Genomic DNA, 26,885 nt, shown 5'->3' on the forward strand with positions numbered 1-26,885 from the left:
TTAGGATTTGAAATAGCTCAGCTGGAATTCCATCACCTCCACTAGCTCTGTCTGTAGTAATACTTCCAAAGGCCCACTTGACTTCACACTCACTTCATTAGGTGAGTGACCACACCATTGCAGTTATCCAAGTCATTAAGATCTTTTTTGTATAGTTCTTTTGTGTATTCTTGCCATCTCTTCTTAATCTCTTCTGCTTCTGTTAGGTACTTATCATTTCTGTCCTTTATTTTGCCCATCCTTACATGGAATATGCCCTTGATCTCTCCAATTTTCTTGAAGAGATCTCTAGTCTTTCCCATTCTATTGTTTTCCTCTACTTCTTTGCACTGTTCATTTAAGAAGATCTTCCTACTTCTTGAGCAAAGCCACAACCACTTCCTGGCTGAACTCTAAGACCTGTCAGGTGCAAGCAAACCATCTAAAGCTCCTCGCACTGACCGTCCCACTGGACAGCTGGGGACATCACAGGGTCACAGGGTACCCTGCTCCTACTGATTCATGGTTTCTTTCGTTTTCTAAAAACCCATCAAAAGCCTCACTCGTGACTGAATCTAGTGAGCTAGACAACCAGGGCTGTGGAACAGAGGGTCAGAAGTGTTGGTGGGTCAGAGCCTCCAGAAGTGACAGATGTGAGCGTGTAAGGGATACAGTACTACTGGGGGATACCATGTTTACTGACATCTCAACTGTGAGATTGAGGGCCTGGCCGATAAAAGGCAAGCAATTTGCATTCATGATGTTTCACATTTGCATCCTCTAAAATTAGGAACTCAGTGGGTTCAAGTAAATCGAATACAGCTCTTCATTAGGAAAAGATGGGGATTTCTTGTGGCAACTGACAGTGAACACCAGAAATACAGACTGGCACGGTCCTGCCCGCATCTAGACCACAAGTTTTATTTAGCTCACACAATATTTTTTTTTACGTTTTTAACAGCATGCCTGTGTTTTGCAATCTGGAGATGCACATTCAAAAATTACGACTTCAGGTTTTTGATGGAAAAAAAAATCTTTTGACCTGGCTGTGTTGGGTCCACATTGTTGCATATCAACCACACGTAGGAACTGAGAGGCTGCCGCCTTTAGACGGTCCCTGCTCTGCAGTTCCTTCCCATCACTCACACAAAAGGTGCGTGTGTGGCCGATCCTCACACTGGTAGGTTCATGTGTATTCTACACCCCCTCCCTGTGGCATTAGTGTTTGCCCTCTCTGCTTTGTGGGACACACACACATGCTTTCCACAGCTAAAAGGACCTCATCTTCCCCCTGCACTTGATCTTAGCCAAAAGGCCAAGAAGTGAGCACCTTCCAGTACATAAGCTCCTTAATAATGTTCATCCTTGGGACTTTCCTGGTGGTCCAGTGGCTAAGATTCTGCACTCCCAGTGCAAGGGGCCCAGATCAATCCCTGGTCAGAGAACTAGATCCCACATGCCACAACTAAGAGTTCACATGCCTCAACTAAGACCCGACAAAGCCAAATAAATAAACTTAAAAGAAATAATAATGTTCATCCTTCTTTTATACAAGTGACTATAGCTCATTATAACTATTCTGCAAAAAGCAAAACACATATATTTCATCTTCTAAATTTCATTCTTTTACTCTTAATAATATCCTGCACCAATGGATCAGAATCACTTGGAAGGTTTGTTAAAACACAAACTAAGCCCAGTAGTAACCAGGGCAAATTAAAGGGGGGCTTTATATCTTCAGTTAAACTACAGAGACTCAACACACTGAGCAGGAAAAACAACAAATCATCACATTCACTCCTTTTTACCTTTTATATTCCTGGGAATCACAGTCACCCAATCAGGTCCACTGGAGTTGATTGGCATTTTGATATTGACACCACTTGAAAGAGGGAAAAAAGAGTACAAGCTCAAATTTATTTAATTTAAGGAATCAATTGATTTATTTAAATTTAGGAACATTTATTTTTCAACATGTATCTTTATTTGCAAAATTTTAAATAGATGGGATTGCAAAGAGCTTTCTAAAGATGAAATATCCTTATAAATGTTAATTCATACAATTGGTAATTAATAAACTAGGTATCTTATAATAAGCAGGTTATACGGATACATAAACTGAATAAGAATTAAACAGGTTCTTAATTTTTCAGTGCTTCACCCTTAGGTTGCAAACTCCAAAATGACAAATTCTGTTTGAATGACTTAATCCCTTGGACTTAGAGAATGGCTCACACTGATGACAATGTCTACTTTGTCATTACTTGGTTTTCAGGCTGCAAGACTATGGAGCATTAAGTTAGATTCCTTAGGCCTTGCCTAGAGCGGAATCCTAACTGGGGACTCATCCATCCCTCAAATGATCAATGTCAATCTTTCACTTTTTCTTTTTAGTTAGCCTACTGTAAAATTTCAGATTTTTAACACAGTAAAATTGCAAAAATTAAAATCTATATCAAGATTCTGTCAAATGTTTTGTTTTCAAAAACCTATGCCACCTCACTTTTCCAGCAAACTTCTAAGTAAGTAGAATTTTTTTAATGATTCTACTACAGATCTGGCTGGTTCTACTACATCAGCCAGCCTCATCCAGGATATGGAAGTAAAGGCAAGGACAGACATTATTTTATCCTTCTGGATTCACAAGTGTTTTCTGGTTTTAATAGTAGGATTTGGTGTTAGGAACATTTGAAATTTTTACACTAACTTAGTTCTCTAACCTTTTCCCCACTTTTTTCCCACATGGCTTTTCAGTAAATTACAAGCTATGCTTCTTCCACTCTGCTAAGCCCCTAGGTAGACTGACAACAAACTCCTATATTCTTTTTTTTTTTTTTCCCCAGTATTCTTGCCTGGAGAATCCCATGGACAGAGGAGCCTGGGGGCTACAGTCCTGTCCATAGGGTCGCAAAGCACACACATATGCATATAATGTTGAAGAAAATGGAAATTTTACCTCATATTGGTTCTATATACTTCCTTCTGCATATTATGCCATTTATTGATCATTATACTGAAAAAGTTTCATACCTATGTCAAAAATAGGAATATGTGCTCAATAATGCAAAAATTTCAATAGCTATTAACTTGAAAAATACAATTCGCTGTGATATTCCTGGTTTCCCATCAGTTCAGTTCAGTTCAGTAGCTCAGTCATGTCCAACTCTTTTCGACCCCATGGACTGCAGCACACCAGGCTTCCCTGTTCATCACCAACTCCTGGAATTTGCTCAAACTCATGTCCATTGAGGCAGTGATACCATCCAAACGTCTCATCCTCGGTCGTCCCTTTCTCCTCCTGCCTTCAATCTTCATGCTTATCACTAAATCAATCTAGCAATGTTACCATATTCCTACCTTTTCCTATCAATAAATGTTCATATGATTTTAACAACCAATAACGTGACACTTAAGACTTTTTTCAGTTTCTGAGACATGAAGCTAAAACGTGAGCTTGACTGTAAGACCTCTAGTGGCCCTGTTCTTAGATGATTTTTTTATCTGTTCTGTGAATAAGTGATCTTGCTTATACAGCTACAGACATGCTATGTAGTTCTGAAGTAAAAGATGTTAAGGTAAAAGAACAAAAATTTAAGGTATTTAATTTGAACTGAAATAAGCATATGTGTGTGTTTGTGTGTGTGTGTGTGTATTAGTCGCTCAGTCATGTCTGACTCTTTGCAATCCCATGAACTGTAGTCCACCAGGCTCCTCTATCCATGTGATTCTCCAGGCAAGAACACTGGAGTGGGGTAGCCATTCTCTTCTCCAGAGGATCTTCCCAACCCAGGGATTGAACCCAGGTCTCCTGCATTGCAGGCAGATTCCTTACCATCTGAGCCACCAGAGAAGTCCCTGAAATAAACATACTAATCACAAAATATAAATCCTTGTTTATTTTCTTACCACCTCTCCTGAATTGGGCCAAGTTTGGAGAGATGTAAGAAGCACATAACCAAAATAAGAAAGTCTCCTAAGTGGTACAAAGACAATGGAAAGGGGCTCTTCAATCCCCACCTAGGACAAGGAGCACATACCTCTGGAAGAAAGCATTCTCTGTAGCAGTTAGGAGGCCCTTCAGGTATCCGCCTTTGAAATGGTTAATTCTGCTACTGCAAGGGAGCTTCTTTGGTTTGAAGCAGAACCAGGGTTCTCCAGTATAGAGGTCTGTGAAGTTGCACAAGGGAAGACTCCCTGGAAGACACACGTTACACTCTGTAGTTTCAGAAATCCTCCCTGAGCGGAAGAGGCTCTTGAAATAGACCCTATCTGGTTTCTTTTCCTGCAGGTACTGAAGAACTCGGATCCCTTCACTGGGGTGGACCAGAGATATGGACACTTTAACTTGACCTGGCCAGAGAAGAGTAAAAAAGACCTTGTAAGATCCGTTCTGGTAGTCCACCACTCTGCCCACAGCCCCTGCCTGTAGCTTAGGGGAGTGGATTCTGGCCTGCAGGTAGTCTCCACCATATTTCTTGGGCTTTCTTTGAAAATCCTGCACGTGAACCAGCACCTCTAGCTGGCTTCCCACCCTGAAGAAGGCTGCAGAGTTCAAGATGACAAAATAGCTGGAAGAAGGATCGGTGCTCTTCAAAAAGGGGACTGGGCCCACATCAGGCTTCTGCCACTGTAGAGCAGCCAGCAAGGAGTCCTCCTCCAGGCGCTCCCGGCTGGACAGAATCTGGTGCTCATAGCCGCAGTAAGGATTCCGGCTGATTCTTATCACCTGGGAGGAAACAAACTGTCCACCGCTGTCTATGAATGTGGCTGAAGCGGTCTCATGGTCCAAGTACTGAAGAGAAAAACACAGACAACAGAAACCATAGCTATGACAAATCTCCTTACGTCAACCCAATAAATCCCTGCTTCAGTTCAAATTTTAATAAAACTTACTTGGAAAAAAAAAACTTTATTGGGATGATAGTGTTTCAAAAACCACAGCTCACCAGTTTTATAAGGGTCTCAACAGCAAATATCAGAGAAAAATCCCTTTGGTGCTTCCAGAAGGAGAAGGGGGAAAGGAATCATTCTGAAGTACAGTAGTTCTCCTTTATCCTCAGGGGATATGTCCAAGGCCCCCAGTGGATGCCTGAAACTGTGGGTAATACCAACGTCCATACATACTGCTTGTTCCTATACATATATACCTATGATAAAGTTTAATTTATAAATTAGGCACAGTAAGAGTGGGTAGCTATTCCCTTCTCCAGTAGATCTTCCCAACCCAGGGATTGAATCTGGGTCTCCCACATTGCAGGCAGATTCTTTACCATCTGAGTCCCTAGGGAAGCTCTAAACAACAATAACTAATAATAATAATAATTACAAAACTAAATTATAAAACTAATAATTATAATAATTTGCTGTAATAAAAGTTATATGAATGTGGCCTCTCTATCTCTCTCAAAATATCTGATCGCGGTGTACTTGTCCGTCTTCTCATGATGAGGTAAAAGGTTAAAATGCCTACGTGATGAGATGAGGTGAGGTGAAGGACAAAAGCACTGTGACGCAGCGTTAGGCTACGACTGACCTTCTGACGATAATAATGTCAGAAGGAGGACCATCTGCTTCAGGTGATCCTGTATTGAGCCACGATGATGTCAGCGGTTGAGGATCCTGGGTGGGAGAGAGCAGGATGGCACAACAGCTTATCATGCAACTTAGGACAATGCACAATTTCAAATGGGTAAGTTATTTCTGGAATTTTTCCATTTAATATTTTCAGATCACGGTTAACCAGGGGTAACTGAAACCACAGAAAGTGACACTGCGGATGGGCTCTACTGGATGTCAGAGTATTCTATTCTTTTTTTTAACAAGGCCTGCCCTCAAGAAAAATTATTTTACCAGAGCCTAACCTGCTGGGGTTTTATCAGACCCTAACCAAACTGAAGTAAAGGACACACCCAACACCAGTCCATTCTAAACATTCCGCCCAATTTAACAGTTGTGGGGGAGGTGGTGAGACTAAGAAGCAGCTCTGAAGTTCACAGACTCATTAAAGCACTGAGGATCACAGGATTATAAGATGCTTCACCTCCCCCACATTTCATCTCCACATCATGAAAAGTCTATTTACTGGAGTTCCTTTTAGGCAGTACCTCATGTCCAGCTTTCAGCAAAAAATTACAAGACATACTAAAAGGAAAAAACACAGTTTGAAAACACAGATCAAGCATCAGAACTAGACTAAAAAATGGCAAGAATGTTGGAATAATCAGACCATGAATTTGAAACAACTATGGTTAATATGCTAAGGGGCTCTAATGGAAAAAAACAAACAATGTGCAAGAAATAATGGGCAATGTAAAGAAAGAGGTGAAAATTCCAAGAAGGAATCAAAAAAAAAAAAAAAAAAGCCAGACAGAGCAGAGAGGATTTTTAAGTAAGGAAAAATACTCTAGCTGAAATTATAATGATTGGCAGACATTCTTATACATTTGTCCAAACTGAGAGAATGTATAACACGAAGAGTGAATCCAGAAGATATTAAGAAGAGGTGGCAAGAATACACAGAAGAACTATACAAAAAAGATCTTCATGACCCAGATAATCATGATGGTGTGATTACTCACCTAGAGCCAGACATCCTGGAATGCAAAGTCAAGTGGGCCTTAGGAACCACCACTATGAACAAAGCTAGTGGAGGTGATGGAATTCCAGTTGAGCTCTTTCAAATCCTAAAAGATGATGCTGTGAAAGTGCAGCACTCATTATGCCAGCAAATTTGGAAAACTTAGCTGTGGCCACATGACTGGAAAAGCTCAGTTTTCATTCCAATCCCAAAGAAAGGCAATGCCAAAGAATGCTCAAACTACCACACAATTGCACTCATCTCACACGCTAGTAAAGTAATGCTCAAAATTCTCCAAGCCAGGCTTAAACAGTACGTAAACTATGAACTTCCAGATGTTCATGCTGGATTTAGAAACGGCAGAGGAACCAGAGATCAAATTGCCAACATCTGCTGGATCATCGAAAAAGCAAGAGAGTTGCAGAAAAACATCTACTTCTACTTTATTGACTATACCAAAGCATTTGACTGTGTGGATCACAACAAACTGTGGAAAATTCTTCAAGAGATGGGAATACCAGACCACCTGACCTGCCTCCTGAGAAACCTATATGCAGGTCAGGAAGCAACAGTTAGAACTGGACATGGAACAGCCTGGTTACAAATTGGGAAAGGAGTACGTTAAGGCTGTATATCGTCACCTTGCTTGTTTAACTTATATGCAGAGTACATCATGAGAAACGCTGGGCTGGAGGAAGCACAAGCTGGAATCAAGATTGCTGGGAGAAATATCAATAACCTCAGATATGCAGATGACACCACCCTTATGGCAGAAAGCAAAGAAGAACTAAAGAGCCTCTTGATGAAAGTGAAAGAGGAGAGTGAAAATGTTGGCTTAAAGCTCAACATTCAGAAAAGTAAGATCATGGCATCTGGTCCCATCGCTTCATGGGAAATAGATGGGGAAGCAATGGAAACAGTGACAGACTTTTCTTTGGGGGGCTCAAAATCACTGCAGATGGTGACTGTAGCCATGAAATTAAAAGATGCTTGCTCCTTGGAAGAAAAGCTATGACCGACCTAGACAGCATATTAAACAGCAGAGACATTACTTTGTCAACAAAGGTCCACCTAGTCAAAACTATGGTTTTTCCAGTAGTCACGTATGGATGTGAGAGTTGGACTATAAAGAAAACTGAGCGCCAAAGAATTGATGGTTTTGAACTGTGGTGTTGGAGAAGACTCTTCTTGGAGAAGACTGCAAGGATGTCCACCCAGTCCATCCTAAAGGAAATCAGTCCTGAATATTCATTGGAAGGACTGATGCTGAAGCTGAAACTCCAATACTTTGGCCACCTGATTCGTAGAAGTAACTCATTTGAAAAGACTCTGATGCTGGGAAAGATTGAAGGCAGGAAGAGAAGGGGATGACAGAGGATGAGATGGTTGGATGGCATCACCGACTCAGTGGACAGGAGTTTGAGTAAGCTCCAGGAGTTGGCGATGGACAGGGAGGCCTGGCGTGCTGCAATCCATGGGGTTGCAGCATTAGACACGACTGAGCGACTGAACTGAACTGAAGGGTGAATCCTAAAGTAAACTATGGACCTTGGGTGATTATGATGTGTCAGTGTAGGTTCACCCTTGGTTAAAATTAAAAATGAAGTGCCATTCCAGTAAGTGATGATAATAATAGGGGAGGCCATGCATACATAAAGACAGGGTGTACGGGAAGTACCTGTAATCTTCCTGCAGTGTAAGCCCCAAGAGTTGTATTTTCTTTTTTGTAATGCAAGTGTCTGACTTCAATTTTGATTGTCAAGACATTCACATGACGAGATATAAAGAGCCAAGCTCTCCCCCTGCCCCCAAGCCTTCTTTGTTTTAGGGATCTTGGGTGACTGAGACAAATGACCCTTGGGGCCACTTGCTTTTCTCTTCCCATGCTTTAAATTCCTATTCATGTTTTAAGTTCACCAATAAAGAATAAACCCATGAAACTCTATGCGCCCACCCCTGAGCCCAATAACAACCTCAGGCCCATGCTCTCTCTTTCTCTACCACGACCTAGGTGTGTGGCCCCAGGCCTGCCATGTATCCTCTAGGACCTAAAAGTAATACACCTTCCTCTTTTTTTCCCCACAGTTTCCTGATGGTTAATGCTGAGGGCATCCTGCAATCATAAGAGCCACAAGGGCCAGTTCAGTCACAACAGTGGTCATTGATAGGCTGATCTAGATATAAAACACTTCCTCTCAATTTTGTTGTAAATAGAAAACTTTTGAAAAATAGAAATTAAAAGAAATTCAAGGGGATTACCTGGATGTCCAATGGTTATGACTCCACACTTTCACTGCTGAAGGCCCTGGTTCAATCCCTAGTTGGGGAACTAAGATTCAAGAAGACACACAGCAAGGCCCTCCCCTCAATTAAAAAAAAAGAAAGAAAAAGAAAGAAAGAAAGAAAAGGACATACTGAAAACAAAAGAAAAGAAAGAAATCAAGATAGTAAAATCACAGTAACAGAAATGAAGAATGTCTTTGAAAGGCTCACTAGCAGAATGGACACAGCTAAGGAGAGAATCTCTGAGTTTGAAGAAATGTCAATAGGAACTTCCAAAACTAAAAAGCAAAGAGAAAAAAAATTTTTAAATGAGAACAGAATATTCAAGAGCTGTGGGATACACCAAATAGGAATATCAGAAGGATCAGAAAAATATAACAGAAGAAATATTTGCAATAATAATGACTGAAAATTTCCCCAAATTAAAGTCAGACACCCTTTCGTATCCACTATCTGTGGTGGAAACGCGGCCAAGATGCAGATTTTCATGAAGACCCTAACAGTGGAGACCATCACTATCGAGGTCGAGCCCTCGGATACAATAGAAAATGTAAAGGCCAAGATCCAGGATAAGGAAGGAATTTCTCCTGACCAGCAAAGACTGATCTTTGCTGGCAAGCAACTGGAAGATGGATGTACTTTGTCTGACTACAACACTGAAAAGCAGCCCACTCTTCATCTTGTGTTGAAACTTTGTAGTGGTGCTAAGAAAAGGAAGAAGTCTTACACCACTCATAAGAAGAACAAGCATAAGAGAAAGAAGGTTAAGCTGGCTGTTCTGAAGTACTATAAGGTGGATGAGAATGGCAAAATCAGTCACCTTCGCAGGGAATGTCCCTCAGATGAATGTGGTGCTGGAGTTTTTATGGCCAGTCATTTTGACAGACATTATTGTGGCAAATGTTGTCTGATCTACTGTTTCAACAAACCAGAAGATGAGTAATTGTATACTGGTTAATAAAGACAAGAGCTAACATTTAAAAAAAGAAAAAGTCAGTTACCAAACCAACAATCCAGGAAGCTCAGAGAACATAAAGCAGGATAAATACAAAATATAACTATATCCAGGCATATTGCATTCAAACTGTAGAAAATCAAAGATAAAATATCTTGAAAGAAACCAAAAGGGAAAAAAAAAACACCTTACTTTTACCAAAGCAAATATAAGAATTACATCTGACTTGTCAGAAACCATGCAAGCAAGAAGAGGGTAGAGTGAAATACTTCACATATTGAAAGAAAAGTCATCAACCTAGAATTTTGTACCCAGAAAAATTATCCTTCAAAAGTGAAAGAGAAAGTCTTTCTCAGACAAACAAAAATTAAGAGAATCTGTTGCCAGTAGACTTGTCTAGCAAGAAATGTAAAAAGAAGGTCTTCAGAGATAAGGAAATTATATAGGTCAGAAACTCAGATCTACACGAAGAGGGGAAGAGCATCAGAGAAGGAATAAGTGAAGGTAAAATAAAAAACTTCTATTTTCTTATTTTTAACTGTAACAGATAACAATTTTGTTCAAAATAATAACAGCAACAGTGTATTTGACCATGTACACTTATATGTGTGTGTGTGTGCTTATTTACAAGTGAAATGAATGACAGCAGTTACACAAGGGACAGGAGGGAGGAATTAATAATATTTCATTATTAATAAGGTACCTGCACTACTCATGAAGCAGTACAGTATTATTTGATAGTGGACTTGGACTAGTTATAAGTGCATATTGCAAACTCTAATGCAACCACTTAAAGTAAAATGAGAAGCGTTATTGACACACTAAGAAAGGAGACAGAATGGAATCTATACAATGCTAAATTAAAACCACAAAAGTCAGAAAAAGAGCTGAAGATAAAAATAGGAACAAATAACAAGGACAATGAATAGAAAACAGTAACAAATATGACAGCTATTAATCCAACTATATCAATAATCACCTTAAACATCAATGATCTAAATGCATCAATTAGGACACAGAGACTGTCAGACTCAACTATATGTTGCCTACAAGAAATCTACTTTAAATATAAAGACATATATAGATTAAAAGAAAATGGATGGGTAAAGATATACCATGCTAGCACTAATCAAAAGAGATCAGAATAATTATATTAACCTCAGAGTAGAGTTCAGAACAAGGAAAGTCAGAGATAAACAAGGGTATTACAGGGTCTTCCTTGGTGATACAGTGGGTAAGAATCTGCCTGCCAATGCAGCAGATCAGTCCCTGATCCAGGAAGATTCCACATGCCACAGAGCAACTAAAGCCTGTGTACCACTACTACTTGAAGGTCATATGCCTAGAGTCTGTGCTCCACAAAAGAAGCCACCAGTGAGAAGCCTGCACACAGAAATGAAGACCAGGCCCTGCTCACCACCACTAGAGAAAGCTCACACACAGCAACAAAGACCCAGTGCAACCAAAAAATAAATTAAAAAAAAAAAAGAAGGGTGTTTTACATAATAATAGAAGGGTAAATTCTCCAAGAAGACATAACAGTCTTTAACATGTATGCACCTAACAAGAGAAAGTAAAAAAATGTAGGGTTAACACTAACAGAACTGAAAGAAAAAAATTGATGAATTCAGAGTTGTAATTAAAGATTTCAATACCCCACTACCAGAAATGTATAGATCTGGGACTTCCTGGTGGTTCAGTGGTTAAGACTCTGAACTTCCACTGCAGGGAACATGGGTTCGATCCCCAGGTTGGGGAACTAAGAACCCACATGCCACACAGCATGACCACAAAAACAAACGAAAAATAGAAATGGATAGAGCCAATAGGCAGAAAGTCAGTAAAGACTTAGTTGAACTCAACAGCACCACCATCAGCTAGATGTGATGGACATCTATAAACCACTTATCCAACAACAGAAGACACATTCTTTTCAAGTACACATGAAACATTCACCAAAATAGATCATATTCTGGGCCTATAAAATATACTATAAAAAACTGAAAAGAATAGAAATCATACAATGCCTGCCTTCAGACTACAATGGGATTAAACAAGAAAGATGGAATTGATAACAGAAAGATAGCTGGAAAATTCCAAAATACCCGGAGATTAAACAACACATTTATAAATAACACAAGGGTCAAAGAAGAAATATAAATAAAAAATTAAAATCTTTTTAACTAAAATAAAATGAAAAAACAACTTTTCAATATTTGTGGATGCAGTGAAAGTAGGCCTTAGAGGGAAATTTACATCACTGAATGTACATTATTAGAAATGAAGATCTAATCACTTAAGATTAGCTCAATCACTTAAACATCCACCTTGGGAAGCTAGAAAAGCAAATCAACTCCAAAGTAAGCAGAAAAAAAGAAATTACAAATTATAGTAGAAATCAATGAAACTGAAAACAGGTAATCAATAGAGAAAAGGCAATGAGACCAAAAGCCAATTTCTTGAAAAGATCAATAAAATTGATAAGCCTGAAGTAAGGCTAAGGAAAAATGACAGGACACAAATCATTATTATCAGAAATGAAAAAAGAGACATTACTACAGATCCCATACACATTAGAAGGATAATCAAGGAATACTATAAACAACTCTACACTCACAAATTTGGTAACTGAGATGAAATGGGACTAGTTCCTTGAAAGACACAATCTGCTAAAATTCATGCAAGAAGAAACAGATCATCGGAACAGGCCTATAATCTCTAATAAAGAAATTGGATCAATAATTAATGACCTTTCAAAACAGACACCACCAGGCCCAGGTGGGGTTCATTGACAAATTCCATCAAATATTTAAGAAGGAAATTGTAGCCATTCTGTACAGTCTCGGTCAGAATACAGAAGCAGAGGGAGTACTTCCTAAGTCTTTCCAGTGTTACCCTAACACAAAAACTAGACAAAGACACTACAAGAAAACTACAGACAAATTTCCCTCATAAACATAGATGCAAAATCATCAACAAAATATTAACAAATCAAATCCAACAATATGCAAAATGAATTATACATCACGACCAAATAGGATTTATCCCAAGTATACATGAAAGTACCTTAATAGAACTCCAGTGCTTCCTGAAGACCATGATTTATACACTCTTAGAAATGGTTCTTAATCTTCACTTTGGCCTTCCTGCTTAGAAGACAAGACCTTAAAAGCGCTTCAGCCTTTTCTAGTTTGGACATTAATTGTTATTTATACTGTGACGTTTTGCTCTACATATTGTACAATACAATGGCTTTCTAATATTTTGTATCTCAAAATTTTATACTCTGTCTCTAAAATTCAGATGTTTAAACTGTTTTCCTATTAGTGAACAGATCTGCCTGTTTAACAATAAAGTTTCATACCCCAAAAAAGACCTCACATAAGAGCCTTGTAAAATTTCAGAGGCAAAGAAAAAAGTTCTTCTGTCTTCCAGAAACAAGAACAACATTACCAATAAAAAAATACTTTTAAATAAAAAAACAAAAATTAGATTGGCATTAGCCTTGTCTTTTACCCCACAAGACACTAGAAGACAGTGAAGCAAAGTTGTAAGGTTCTAAGGGAAAAGGATTTTGAATACAGTGTTCTAAACCCAGATATAAATCAAACAAGAGGGCAAAATAAAGACCATTTCAGACATGTAAGCTTAGTTCCCATGTGCCCTTTCAGAAAAACATTATTTGAAGATTTAATCCAGTAAATTGGAAAGAAAAATCCAAGGAAGTGAAAGACATGAGCCAGGAATTTAATGAAAAGCAAACTCAGAACAACAGCTGGGCAACAGGTCAAGACAATAATCAGTGAACATTGAAATAGGAAGATAGAGGGCTCTGAGGGGGAAAAGAAATGCCTTGAAGAAGCAAATGGATTCAACAAATTATATGAAGGAAGATCCTCATGATATGCTATAGAAGGTGGAATTTTCTCTAATCGGAAAATTTAAAAAAAAGGCAATTAGCACTCCAGAAAAAACAAGAAGAGGCATAAGAAAGTCATGGTTAAAATATAAAGCAAATTAAAGTGCAGCATGATTAAGCAACTGATGTACTGTGTAAAAAGGATCCATTTGACCTTGATGCTTGGGACATTCTCCATCAAGAGATAAAGGTTTGGTTTCAAAGGATCATGTTCTGTACTGGGTAACATTTACATGATCAAAGGAGATCAGTCCTGGGTGTTCATTGGAAGGACTGATGTTGAAGTTGAAATTCCAATACTTTGGCCACCTCATGCGACGAGTTGACTCATTGGAAAAGACCCTGATGCTGGGAAGGATTGGGGGCAGGAGGAGAAGGGGACGAGAGAGGATGAGATGGTTGGATGGCATCACCGACTCAGTGGAAAAGAGTTAGGGTAAACTCTGGGAGTTGTTGATGGACAGGGAGGCCTGGCGTGCTGCGATTTGTGGGGTCGCAAAGAGTCGGACACGACTGAGCGACCGAACTGAACTGAACTGAACTGAATAATGCTGTAGTTTTTTTAGAATAAGAATCAATCCACAAAGAGTGTATGTTCTTCTTAATTATAGTTAGAGCAATAAAACTAAAGATTACAAAGCCTGATGATGCAAAAGTAATACGATAGCTAACAGAAGTCAAATGTAACACAATGTAGAAGTGCTCTTCTTCCTCACTTAAAGGAGGAAGTTAAGATGTAACTAACACTATTCGGGAAAGAAAAGGCCTAAGTACATTATTTAATACACAGAAGAAACATATTTTACAAATTTTAGAGAGTAACAGAAAGTGTGAGTCAGCAGAAGACCTCCTCTTTCATTATCTTAACAGGACAGCAACATCAATCAACACCTACTAAGCACCTAAGTGCCAGACATTCTTTTCTAAAGACTTCATGTAAATCTTTTAATACAATGTTTAAATTATCCCATGAGGTAAGTCTTATTATTAGGCCATCTGATAGACAAGGAAACTGAGGCAAAGAATGGCTTGATAATTTGCCCAAGGTCACACAGGTTATAAACAGCAAACCTGGACTAGAACCCAACCAATCTGACTGCAGTCTGTGTTTTTATTTAACCACCCACGCTGCACTGCCTGATGTGGAAAGGTCAGCAGGTACAGTGTAAAGCTGACAAATCAAGATACAACTATGCAATGTGTAATCAGTGCTAACCACTCACATAATTACAAACAAACAGTTACATCCAAGAAATTACACTGACTCTGAAGACTGGGGAGGAATTTCAATTACATATTTAAGTACTTATGTACTCTCTATTCTTTGGAGTGTTTTATACTTTTCATTAATTATTTTCCTAATAAATAGAAGGTGCTTGAACAAATGGACAGGGAAAATAATTATGTACCTCCAATATTGTGATTTATAAGGAATATACATTTGGTCTTCATCCACAGTTCCTGGCTCACAGCTCCCCAAATCTTTAGAATTTTAATAAGAGAAATGGGAACATCTTTTGCTATAATATTTGGTTTTGTGTCCTCAGTTCCTAAAAACACTTTCAGTTCAGTTCAGTTCAGTTGCTCAGTCGTGTCTGACTCTTTGTGACCCCATGAACCACAGCATGACAGGCCTCCCTGTCCATCACCAACTCCCGGAGTCCACCCAAACCCATGTCCATTGTGTCGGTGATGCCATCCAACCATCTCATCCTCCGTCATCCCCTTCTTCTCCTGCCCTCAATCTTTCCCAGCATCAGGGTCTTTTCAAATGAGTCAGCTCTTTGCATCAGGTGGCTAAAGTATTGGAGTTTCAGCTTCAACATCAGTCCTTCCAATGAACACCCAGGACTGATCTCCCTTAGGATGGACTGGTTGGATCTCCTTGCAGTCCAAGGGACTCTCAAGAGTCTTCTCCAACACCACAGTTCAAAAGCATCAATTCTTCGGCACTCAGCTTTCTTTATAGTCCAACTCTCACATCCATACATGACCACTGGAAAAACCATAGCCTTGACTAGATGGACCTTTGTTGACAAAGTAATGTCTCTGCTTTTTAATATGCTGTCTAGGTGGGTCATAACTTTCCTTCCAAGGAGTAAGCATCTTTTAATTTCATGGCTGAAATCACCATCTGCAGTGATTTTGGAGCCCCCCAAAATAAAGCCAGCCACTGTTTCTACTGTTTCCCCATCTATCTGCCATGAAGTGATGGGACCAGATGCCATGATCTTAGTTTTATGAATGTTGAGCTTTAAGCCAACTTTTTCACTCTCCTCTTTCACTTTCATCAAGAGGCTCTTTAGTTTCTCTTCACTTTCTGCCATAAGGGTGGTGTCAACTGCATGTCTGAGGTTATTGATATTTCTCCCAGCAATCTCAATTCCGGCTTCTGCTTCCTCCAGCCCAGCGTTTCTCATGATGTACTCTGCATATAAGTTAAATAAGCAGGGTGACAATATACAGCCTTGACGTACTTCTTTTCCTATTTGGAACCAGTCTGTTGTTCCATATCCAGTTCTAACTGTTGCTTCCTGACCTGCATACAGGTTTCTCAAGAGGCAGGTTAGGTGGTCTGGTATTCCCATCTCTTTCAGAATTTTCCACAGTTTATTGTGATCCAGTCAAAGGCTTTGGCATAGTCAATAAAGCAGAAATAAATGTTTTTCTGGAACTCTCTTTCTTTTTCGATGATCCAGCTTTAGTCATAAAAGGGAAATGTGTGTCCTGCTACTCCTAACAAGCCCCTTTCCACCACAACTGGGCTCATGTTACTGAAGTGGCTTTTGGAAAATTTCTCAGGAAGGGGGCTGGTTGTCAGAACTGACTGTGATAAGAGGGTTGGAACTTTCAGTTCCACCCTGGACCTCCAGTAAAGGGAGTGTGGCTGGAAGCTGAATCAGTCACAAATGAATCAAACATGCCTGTGGAATGAAGCTTCATAAAAACCCAAAAAAGCTTCCAACCCTTGAGAGCTTCCAGGTTGGTGAACACTTGGAGATTCAAGGAGAATGGTACATTCAGACCATGATGGCACCTTTATGCCCTTCCCATACACCTTGCCCTGTATATCTCTTCCTCTGGCTGTTTCTGAATTATAGCTTTTTATAAGAGACCAGAAATCTTTTTCTCTTCTATTTTTAAGTTTAACTGAGGTATGATTCACATACTATACAATTCACCTATTTAAGTGAACAATTTATGAGATTTTTGTATATTCATAATTTGTATAGCCATCACCACAGTTATAGTATTTTCATACCCTCAAAAGAAACTCTGTACACATTAGCAGTCAATCCACATTTTCACAAACCTATACTTCCATCCTAGTCCTAGGTAACTACTCATCTACTTTAATAGACCAATAATCCTGTAAGTAAAATGAGTAAAATGTTTCTTGGAAACTGGTCAACCACATGTAAAAGAATGAAACCAGAACACTTTCTAGCACCATACACAAAAATAAACTCAAAATGGATTAAAGACCTAAATGTAAGACCAGAAACTATAAAACTCTTGGAGTAAAATACAGGCAGAACACTCTCTGACATAAATCACAGCGAGATCCTTTATGACCCACCTCCCAGAGTAATGGAAATAAAAACAAAAATAAATAAATGGGACCTTATTAAACTTAAAAGTTTTTTGCACAATGAAGGAAACTATAAGCAAGGCGAAAAGGCAGCCTTCAGAATGGGAAAAAATAATAGCAAACAAAACAACTGGCAAAGAATTTTCAAAATATACAAGCAGCTCATGCAGCTCAGTACCAGAAAAACAAACAACCCAATCAAAAAGCGGGCCAAAGAACTAAACAGACATTTCTCCAAAGAAGATATACAGACGGCTAATAAACACATGAAAAGATGCTCAACATCACTCATTATTAGAGAAACGCAAATCAAAACCACAAAGAGGTATCATCTCATGCTGGTCAGAATGGCCACCATCAAAGAGTCTACAAACAATAAATGCTGAAGGGAGTGTGGAGAAAAGGGAACCCTCTTACATTTCTGGTGGGAATGTAAACTGGTATAGCCATTATGGACAACAGTGTGGAGATCCCTTAAAAAAATGGAAACAGAACTGCCATTTGACCCAGCAATCCCACTGCTGGGCATACACACTGAGGAAATCACAACTGAAAGAGACACATGTACCCCAGTGTTCACTGCAGCACTGTTTACAATAGCCAGGACACGGAAGCAACCTGGATGTCCATTGGCAGACGAATGGATAAGCATGTTGTGGTACATATACCCAGTAGACTATTACTCAGCTATTAAAAAAAGAACGCATTTGAGTCAGTTCTAATGAGGTGGATGAAACTGGAGCCTATTATACACAGTGAATTCAGTCAGAAAGAGAAACACCAATACAGTATATTAATGCATATATATGGAATTTAGAAAGATGGTAACAATGATCCTATATGCAAGGCAGCAAAAGAGACACAGATGTAAAGAACAGACTTTTGGACTATGTGGGAGAAGGGGATGGTGGGATGATTTGAGAGAATAGCATTGAAACATGTATATCACCATATGTAAAATAGATCACCGGTCCAGGTTCGATGCATGAAGCAGGGCACTCAAAGCTGGTGCTCTGGGACAACCCAGAGGGGTGGGGTGGGGAGGAAGGTGGGAGGGGGGTTCGGGACGGGGAAACACATGTGCACCTGTCGGTGATTCATGTCGATGTGTGGCAAAACCACCATAATAATGTAATGAAATTATCCTCCAATTAAAATAAATTAATTAATTTTAAAAAATGTTTCTCGGATTTCTGTGACCTGCTCTAGCAAAATTAACTGAAGCCAAGGCAGGGGTCATTGGAATTTCCAATCTATAGCTAGTCATTCAGAAGCACAGGTGACAACCTAGACTGGTGACTGGCATCTCAAGTAGGGAGTGGAGGGGGAGTCTTGTAGGACTAAGACCTTAACCTGTGGGATTTGATGCTATCTTCAGATAGTGTTGATACCAAACCAAATGGTGGGCCTGCTCGCCTGCTCACGTAAAGCCAATCTACTGTTGTCAGATTGTGGGGAAGGAAAATGCAGTGTTTATTGTAAGGCGCCAGACTAGGAGTCCAGGACAGCTAATACTCAAAAACACCCAAACTCCCAGATGGATTTCAGGGAAGAATTTTTAAAGGCAAAGTGGGGGAAGGGAGTCACAGGGGATGTTATCAGCTCATACAAAATTCTCTGCTTCATTGATGGTGTGATAGCAGGGTGGTGTCACAGCGGTTAACATTATCAATCTTCAGGCTCCAGTAAGCCCATGGTCATCAAATAGTTAACTTCTTCCATTTGGTGGGGGTTTTAAGCAATCTGTAAAACACTCAGGAATGTGTACCGGATTGTTATACATGTTATCCATGTATTTCAGGAAGGAACTAAAAATTCTGTGACTGCCGTGTGGCTGACTTACTGTTTAAACTGTTATCAGTTCTGGCCCAGCAGTTACTTCTACCACTATGTGTTCACATCCTTTCAATCATTAATCCTTGGGCCAGAGTTTGGTGGCTCAGGGAAGGCCTGGAAGACTACAACTTTTCTGCAAACAAGAAGTAGGCAGAGGACCTGAGGTGGAGGGGTCTGTTCAGGAAGGCCCCACAGGGTCCTGCTCAGTTCCAGTGTCAGAACTGATTGGAACTATAGGTCATGCTGCTGGTGTCCAAGAGTTGCCTGGTGTACCCTACACACATTGGAAACTGGATGCAGAACCTTTTTAGTACCTAACCCAGGAAACGGCTTCTTACATTATGCAATAAGTTAAACTGCAAGAGAAAACAACAGGAAAACAAAATCAAAAATTACTCTCAACCTATTACCCATTACAAACCACTTAAACAAGCCCTCAGGCTCCCCATCTATGCCAAACCACTGCAAAATGCTATGCAAGGTCAACATAATCTCAAACAAGGTAAAAATAATCCCAAAATATAAAAGGGTTTTTAATGATGTTCTTAGATTCTGTACTTTTTCTCTTTCATTCTACATGTACATGCAGACACTCTCAACTGGAAGAATTTCATTAAGCGCCTTTGTTTTAAAAGAATACACAGTATTATTTGTTTATTAGAAAGGATAATAATGACTTTGAAAATGTTTCCTTAGCAGAGTTGATATCAGCATCATGACATGGCCTAAGACATTCCTCCATTTTTGTCCCCCTTTTTAACAACAAATGTGGCACCCACCCAAAAACAAAAGTGCCTCTGTGGGAATTGTGGGATCCCGCACCACATGTGCAGGGCCCTAGGCGGAGTCTCGCCCACGTGCGTATCTAGTAACAGGCAGATAAACCTCAGTGCTGTCAGCACAGCCAGTGAACCTGTCCCAGTCCCTCTGGGCCACAGTCAGGGAGAACCTGGAGAGTGGTGATCCAGGAAAATACCAATGGATGAGAAAGAATCTGTAGAAATTCAGCCTTCCCAAGGAGAAATTCCAGAAAGAAAGAAAAAATACAAGTTTGGAAGAAACTGAGAGGGTAAGAGGAACTTTGCCAGCATTGCCCCTCCCCCAGGATAACGAGCCCAAGGCTATAGCACCCAGCAGCGTCCTCATCCAAGAGGGATGAGGAGAGTGACCAGTTAGTGCCCACTGACCCCCGCTGTGAGAGAAATCCATTTAACTCAGCAGCACCTCGAGTACTAAAGGGGGACCTCCATGACCCCAGGGACGGAGGGGTTCAGGAAAGAGGCAGATAAGAACATCAAAGGGCACTGAAGGGACACAGTTCCTGCTAAGGGTGCTAAGGACTTTGGGAGGAAGTCCGCCAACAAGCCTAATGCCTCACCCAACAATCTTGCAACAGAGCCCACGGGCACCCCCAATGCCCTGTGTGCTAAACCCACACCTCCGCACACTCTGGAGCCAGTAGCTCCTTGTGTATGCTGCCAAATGAGGCAGCAAGTGAGACTTTGCTAAACAGAACACTATCAGAAAAACAGACCAGTTTCCCTGGGCAAGAGAGAAACACAAACTTAAGCTATACTGCCTCTTTCTGGAAAACAAAAGGTTAACAGCGGCTAGCCTGGTGGGTCTTAAGAAAGCTTAAGAATTGTGTCACAAGAAGCAAGATGTGGAAAGCAAGTGTACCCATGTGAGGACAAGCAAAACACACAGCTAAAACAGGACTGATGAACATTTTACTCCATCTGAAGGGAACCAGTAAGACAGGAGGAGGTGTCTGCTACTTCAAGTGTGAAAGCAGCAATGCAAATGTACAAGGAACGTAAGGAATCAAGGAAACATGTCATCACAAAAAGGTAACAATCATCCTCCAATAACCATGCTCAAAGGCACAGAATTTAGCCTTTGATAAAGAATTCAAAATAGCTGGGCTTCCCTGGTGCCTCAGTGGAGTCTGCCTGCCAATTCGGGAGACACAGGTTTGATCCCTTATCTGGTAAGATCCCACATGCCACAGGGCAACTAAGCCCATGCACCACAACTTCTGAGCCCAGGAGCTACAACTACTGAAATCTGCATGCCAAGAGCCGGTGCTCCACAACAACAGAAGTCCCTGCAATGAGAAGCTCATGCACCACAACTAAAAAGTGGCCCCACTCTCCCCAACTACAGAAAAGCTCTTACAGCAACGAAGACCAGCACACCCAAGAATAAATAAATAAAAGAATTTAAAATAGCTGTTCAGGGAAACTCAGTGAGCTATATTACAACAAAGACAAATAAAAAAAAATACATGAATAAAATCAGAAATTTACAGAGAAAGAAATCATAAAGAAGAAGCAAATGGAAATTCTGGCGCTGAAAAATTCAATGAATAAAATGAAAAATGCAATAAAGAGCATCTATAACAGAAGAGATCAAATGGAAGACTGAATAAGGGAGCTAGACAACAGCAACTCGGAAATAGCCCAATCAGAGGAGAACACAAGAGAAAAAGGAATGAAAAAGAGCATAGAAAGCCTACATGTCCTATAGGATGCCACCATGTGTACACATATTAGAATAATCATGGTTTGAGAGAGGGAAAAGGAGGCAGAGAGATTATTTAAAGAAATAGTTTGGTTAATAGATTATTAAATAGATTATTTAAAGAAATAGTTGAGAACTTCCCAAACCTAGGGATATACTTGGACAACCAAATTCAAAAATCTAATAGATCATCCTATTATCTCTATGCAAAAAGATCTTCTCCAAGATACATTATGGTGAAACTGTCAAAAAACAAGTATAAAAAGAAAATTCTAAAAAAGCAGCCAGAGGAAAAAATATTATAATCTATAAAAGAATGCCCATTCGGCCCTCAGTGATTTTCTAAACAGAAATCTGGGTTTGATTTCTGCTTGGGGAAGTAAGATCCTGTAAGGCAGTGTGGCCGGAGGTGGACAGGCAGGGGGGAATGGAATCAAGTGTTTTTAATAAAAGCTGAACTCATAAAAACATAGAATAGAATGGTGACTACCAGAAGCTAGGGAATGGGGAAATTGGGGAGATACTGTTTAAGGGTACAAACTTGCAACGGGTATATAAATAAATCCTGGAGATGGAAGGCACAGCATAGCAATGATAGTCAACAAAACTGTTATTACTGTATCACTATAAGTAAGTTTATCTAATAAACTTCAAAGCTGCTAAGAGACAAGATCTTAACTGTTCTCACCATAAAAGAAATGGTAATTAAGTGACATGAAAGAAGCGCTAGCTAACACTGTAGAGGTAATCATATTGCAATATACAAATGTATCAAATCAACACATTGCACACCTTAAACTTATACAACATTATATGTAAATTATATCTTAATTTTTTTTAATTGCAGGTCTTTTATTCTTTTTTTTAAAATTATTTATTTTAATTGGAGGCTAATTACAATATTGTAGTGTTTTCTGCCATACATTGACATGAATCAGCCATGGGTGTACATGTGTTCCCCATCCTGAAGCCCCCTCCCACCTCCCTCCCCATCCCATCCCTCAAGGTCATCCCAGTGCACCAGCCCCGAGCACCCTGTCTCATGCATCGAACCTGGACTGGTGATCTGTTTCACATAAGATAATACACATGTTTCAGTGCTATTCTCTCAAACCATCTCACCCTCGCCTTCTCCCACAGAGTCCAAAAGTCTGTTCTTTACATCTGTGTCTCTTTTGCTGTCTCGCATATAGGGTCATCATTACAATCTTTCTAAATTCCAGATATATGCTTTAATATACTGTATTGGTGTTTTTCCTTCTGACTTACTTCACTCTGTATAATAGGCTCCAGTTTCATCCACCTCATTAGAACTAATTCAAATGCATTCTTTTTAATAGCTGAGTAATATTCCATTGTGTATATGTACCACAGCTTTCTTATCTATTCATCTGCCAATTATATCTCAACTTTTTAAAAACAGAAAAAGCTCCCTTACCTTTTGATTACCTTTTAGGAAATATTCCAGCCTCCTTCTCCTTTTTAGTTCTTGTGAGGCTATGACAAAACACTAAGGACTAAACCATGTGCTATGTGCTCACAACATGCCTCCTTCTCCTTTGTTTTCCCTCTTTTCCTCTCCCGCAGTCACTCTTGTTCCTCGGGGAGCCACAAGCTACCAATTCAAGACCAGAAAACTGACCCATGCAGCCCAGTCCAAGAATCACTATACACTTGGTGCCACTCACCTGAAATGTGAAAGTCTTAGTCACTCAGTCGTGTCCAACTTTTGTCACCTCATGGACTGTAGCCTGCCAGGCTCCTCTGTCCATAGGATTCTCGAAGCAAGAATACTGGAATGGGTTGCCATTTCCTTCTCCAGGGGATCTTCCTGACCCAGGGATCACACCTGGGTGGGTATCCTGCATTGCAGGCAGATTCCTTACTGTCTGAGCCACCAGGGAAGCCCAAGTCACCTGGATTTTACTTAAAAAGAGGGATTTCTCTAGTGGTCCAGGGGCTAAGATTCCAAGCTCCCAACGCAGGGAGTTGGGGGGGGGGGCAGATTCAATCCTTCGTTGGGGAACTAGATCCCACAAACTGCAACTAAAGATAACACATGCCACAATAAAGACTGAAGATCCCTCAAGCTTCAACTATGACCCAGTGTAGCCAAAATGAATGAATGAATACAAAAGAATGTGAAAAGGTCAATCTGCTTAATTTTCCTAAATGATAACTCTATTTTAGGTCAGTGACAAGGACAACTTCAAGGTTTGCCATATTTTAAAATTCAGAGCCCAGAAGAAACACCAGCAGTCATTCCTGGAGCCACTGTAAGGTGTGGACTGGAGTGAACCCTATGCTTGCCTGTCCCACATTCGTTTCACTGCTATTTACTGACCTGTCAGTTCAGGGGCGGGCCTGACTGTTCAAAGGATAATCCCAAGTGACTGATTCAGGAATGGGCCTGTGACCCAGCTGTATTCTATGAAAAGCTGCTGGAGGATTCTGAGGGATGCATGCACCCAAATCCAGACATCACCAGTGATCTGGGAACAGCTCTCTGATTTTACTTGCCAATGAAAAAACTTGTATCTCAAGCTGGACACGTGTAAGGAAGCAACTACCCACTGCTGTGCAGCAGCGTGAAATCCAACCATGGAAGTGGATGCCACAGATAATGCATGAAGGAGGGCACAGCTGAGAGACTTACAGAGAAATGGAGCCCAAACTATGTCCAACCTACCTCCTGACTTCTACTCTAAATGAATATTATTCTTTAATATTAAAGCCAGGTTGAATCAGCTTTCTTCACTTGCAGCCAAAAGCCCTAAAACAGTGGTATTGTTTTCATAATCGGAACACATATATATTTAAAATATCAATAAACAAGGAAAAGACAAATAAATATAGGCAATGCTCAGTAAGAGTTTATCAGAAAAATAACAAGGAATTCTCCCTACAACCTTCTGCTAAATATCGAAATATACACTTCCTTCTCATATATGATATGAGAGGATGGTTTCTACCTACATCACTCTAATATCCACTCTAATATCTAATATCCAGGTAGATTATCATATCTACCTATCATATCATATCTACATTTCTGCCACTCTCTTATAAAGACCCACATCATTATATTGGGCCCACCCAAATAATCCTGAATAATATCCCTACCTCAAGATCCTTAACTTCAATTTGTCTGCAAAGTCCCTTTTATTAGATAACATATTCATAGGTTCTGGAAATTCAAACACTGACATCTTGGGGGACTTATTCAGCCTACCATTTATACCAACATGACATTCAGAGACTTTTAGAAATTCATAAATCTGTGAATTTACTATAGTAGTTGTTCTATTCACAATCACCTAACTAGAGGTGTTTTGCTTGTTTGTGGATTTTATTTGTTCCTTTACTTATATAACTGAATTTGACCAAATCTTAGGAAATGTGGGGATTGTGTTGTGATACACCTGACATGGAGCAGACAAGAAGTCTTAGGATTTGCATTTTTTAAAACCCCCATGAATTATTTTTAATATATTCAACTTTCATTCAATAAATATTTATTAATGTTTCAGAAGTTGAAAGTTTAAAGTATCTAATCACATTTTATGTTGGAAAACTAAGTAAAAATGTAATAGTTGTGACAATATTTCTTTCTTAAATTGCAAAACACTCCACATATACAATATAAAGAAAACTAACTTGAGAGTGAGATGCGGAAACAAAAACATGAAGGAGACCTGTTACCAATGGAAAGATTATTTGCTGCATTCAGTATTTGTTTGTTTCATTTATCTTAACCAGCTCTGAATGTGGCACATTTGAAAATGCTTTTTCTCCCCTCATCACCATAATGGCTAATTTTCTTATGTGATATTTTTAATTAAAATTGAACTTTTTAGCAAATGCTCAGATACTCTAATTGCAAGCAGAGTACCGTCACGATCAGAAGCCTAGGATGGACCAGGGATTAAGGGATGGCAGACGGTCATGGTTCAAGTCTTTCTCACTCCCCACCCCACACCCCAGGCTTCTTTAACTATTAATGTCACAGTAATAAACTGAATGGTTTAAAAGTCATGACAATATTCTCAGCCTGGACAAGATGACATCTTTAGACAAGGCAAAGTGTTTCACCACACTCCACTAAAAGATCTGTTTATGTAATTTTTAATATCAAAACTGTCCTACATCATTTCATACTTGCCACCTCCCTTCTCCATTATTGTTTGATTTGTGTTCATGCAGACAGTTGGAGCTGTTAGTGGACATTCTCCTGAAGTTTCTAAGAACCACAGCAGGACTATTAAGAGGGTTTCTAACAATAATTCCTAATATTCCTTCCTGACTGCAATCACATTAATGATGTGGACTATGGATTACCCATGGAGTAGGAAATGGCAACCCATTTCAGTATTCTTGCCTGGAAAATTCCATGGACAGAGAAGCCTGGCAGGTTGCAGTCCATGAGGTCGCAAAGAGTCAGACAGGCCTGAGCACCCACGAATGAATGGCTTACCCTCTCAAGTCTCTCTTTCTCCCTTTTCCTACCTCCTAGTCATCCTAGACCTCCTAGACATACACAACCATCTTCTCTATTCTTACACCCAGGCTGTTGAATGCAGTAAAATACACACCCTCACAAAACCAATGCAGATAAGCACCACGCACACATGTGATCTTGAAAGTCACTGTCCCTCTATCATCCTGCAGGATCAAGCTCTATCCCCCACTCCCATTCTTTCAAGCCCATCTGTACCAGTCTTCTGGGCACCACCTTCCTCCCACCTTCCACCTCCCTTCTAGACAAGAACTCCCTCAATGTCTTACCTTCCAGCAGTAGATGTATCCACATTGCCACCCATTATGACAATTTTCGCTCTTATGTCAGAGGAAGGAGCACACCTCCCCCTACATAACTAATAATAAAATGATAACAAGAACACACACTATGAAATGTATCCCTCATCCTACATCATTATGTGCTCTGTCTGTGCTCTAGGTCCCATCCTCTCCAGCTCCCCTTGGTCCATTAAACCTTCTCTCTGGCTTCTCTATTAAGTCTTTCCCTTCAGTTTCAAGCCTCCCGGACTTCTGCTTGCAACCAAGAGTGAGAAATGGTGAGATTTACTCTTCCACCTGAAACAGTGGTTCTCCAGACACAGCATGTTAGATAACAAAAGAAATAATGCCTGAAAGATGGGAAATAAAGGAAATGATTCCTATGATTGATTGCCCTTTGCTGACAACCTGAAAGATGGGAAAT

The 26,885-nt window shown here is 39.9% G+C and overlaps 1 protein-coding gene and 1 pseudogene across 4 annotated transcripts in view; one reads left to right on the forward strand and one right to left on the reverse strand.

Annotated features, from left to right (window-relative positions):
- The window catches only part of NXPE3 (neurexophilin and PC-esterase domain family member 3), a 54,190-nt gene that overhangs the window by 16,433 nt on the left and 10,872 nt on the right, over positions 1-26,885 (reverse strand). For all 4 annotated transcript variants that reach the window (XM_081572373.1, XM_081572374.1, XM_081572371.1 and 1 more), the window contains 2 exons: positions 4,017-4,771; positions 1,788-1,861 (listed from right to left, as the gene is read on the reverse strand). In XM_081572373.1, coding sequence (XP_081428499.1) covers positions 1,788-1,861; positions 4,017-4,771 — 829 coding nt within the window. The remainder of the gene's footprint in view (positions 1-1,787; positions 1,862-4,016; positions 4,772-26,885) is intronic.
- LOC145528688 (ubiquitin-ribosomal protein eS31 fusion protein pseudogene) lies at positions 9,315-9,782 on the forward strand (annotated as a pseudogene).

The sequence above is a fragment of the Giraffa tippelskirchi genome, chromosome 2 (assembly GCF_054371585.1).
Source record: "Giraffa tippelskirchi isolate mGirTip1 chromosome 2, T2T-mGirTip1v1.2.pri, whole genome shotgun sequence".
Taxonomy (NCBI): domain Eukaryota; kingdom Metazoa; phylum Chordata; class Mammalia; order Artiodactyla; family Giraffidae; genus Giraffa; species Giraffa tippelskirchi.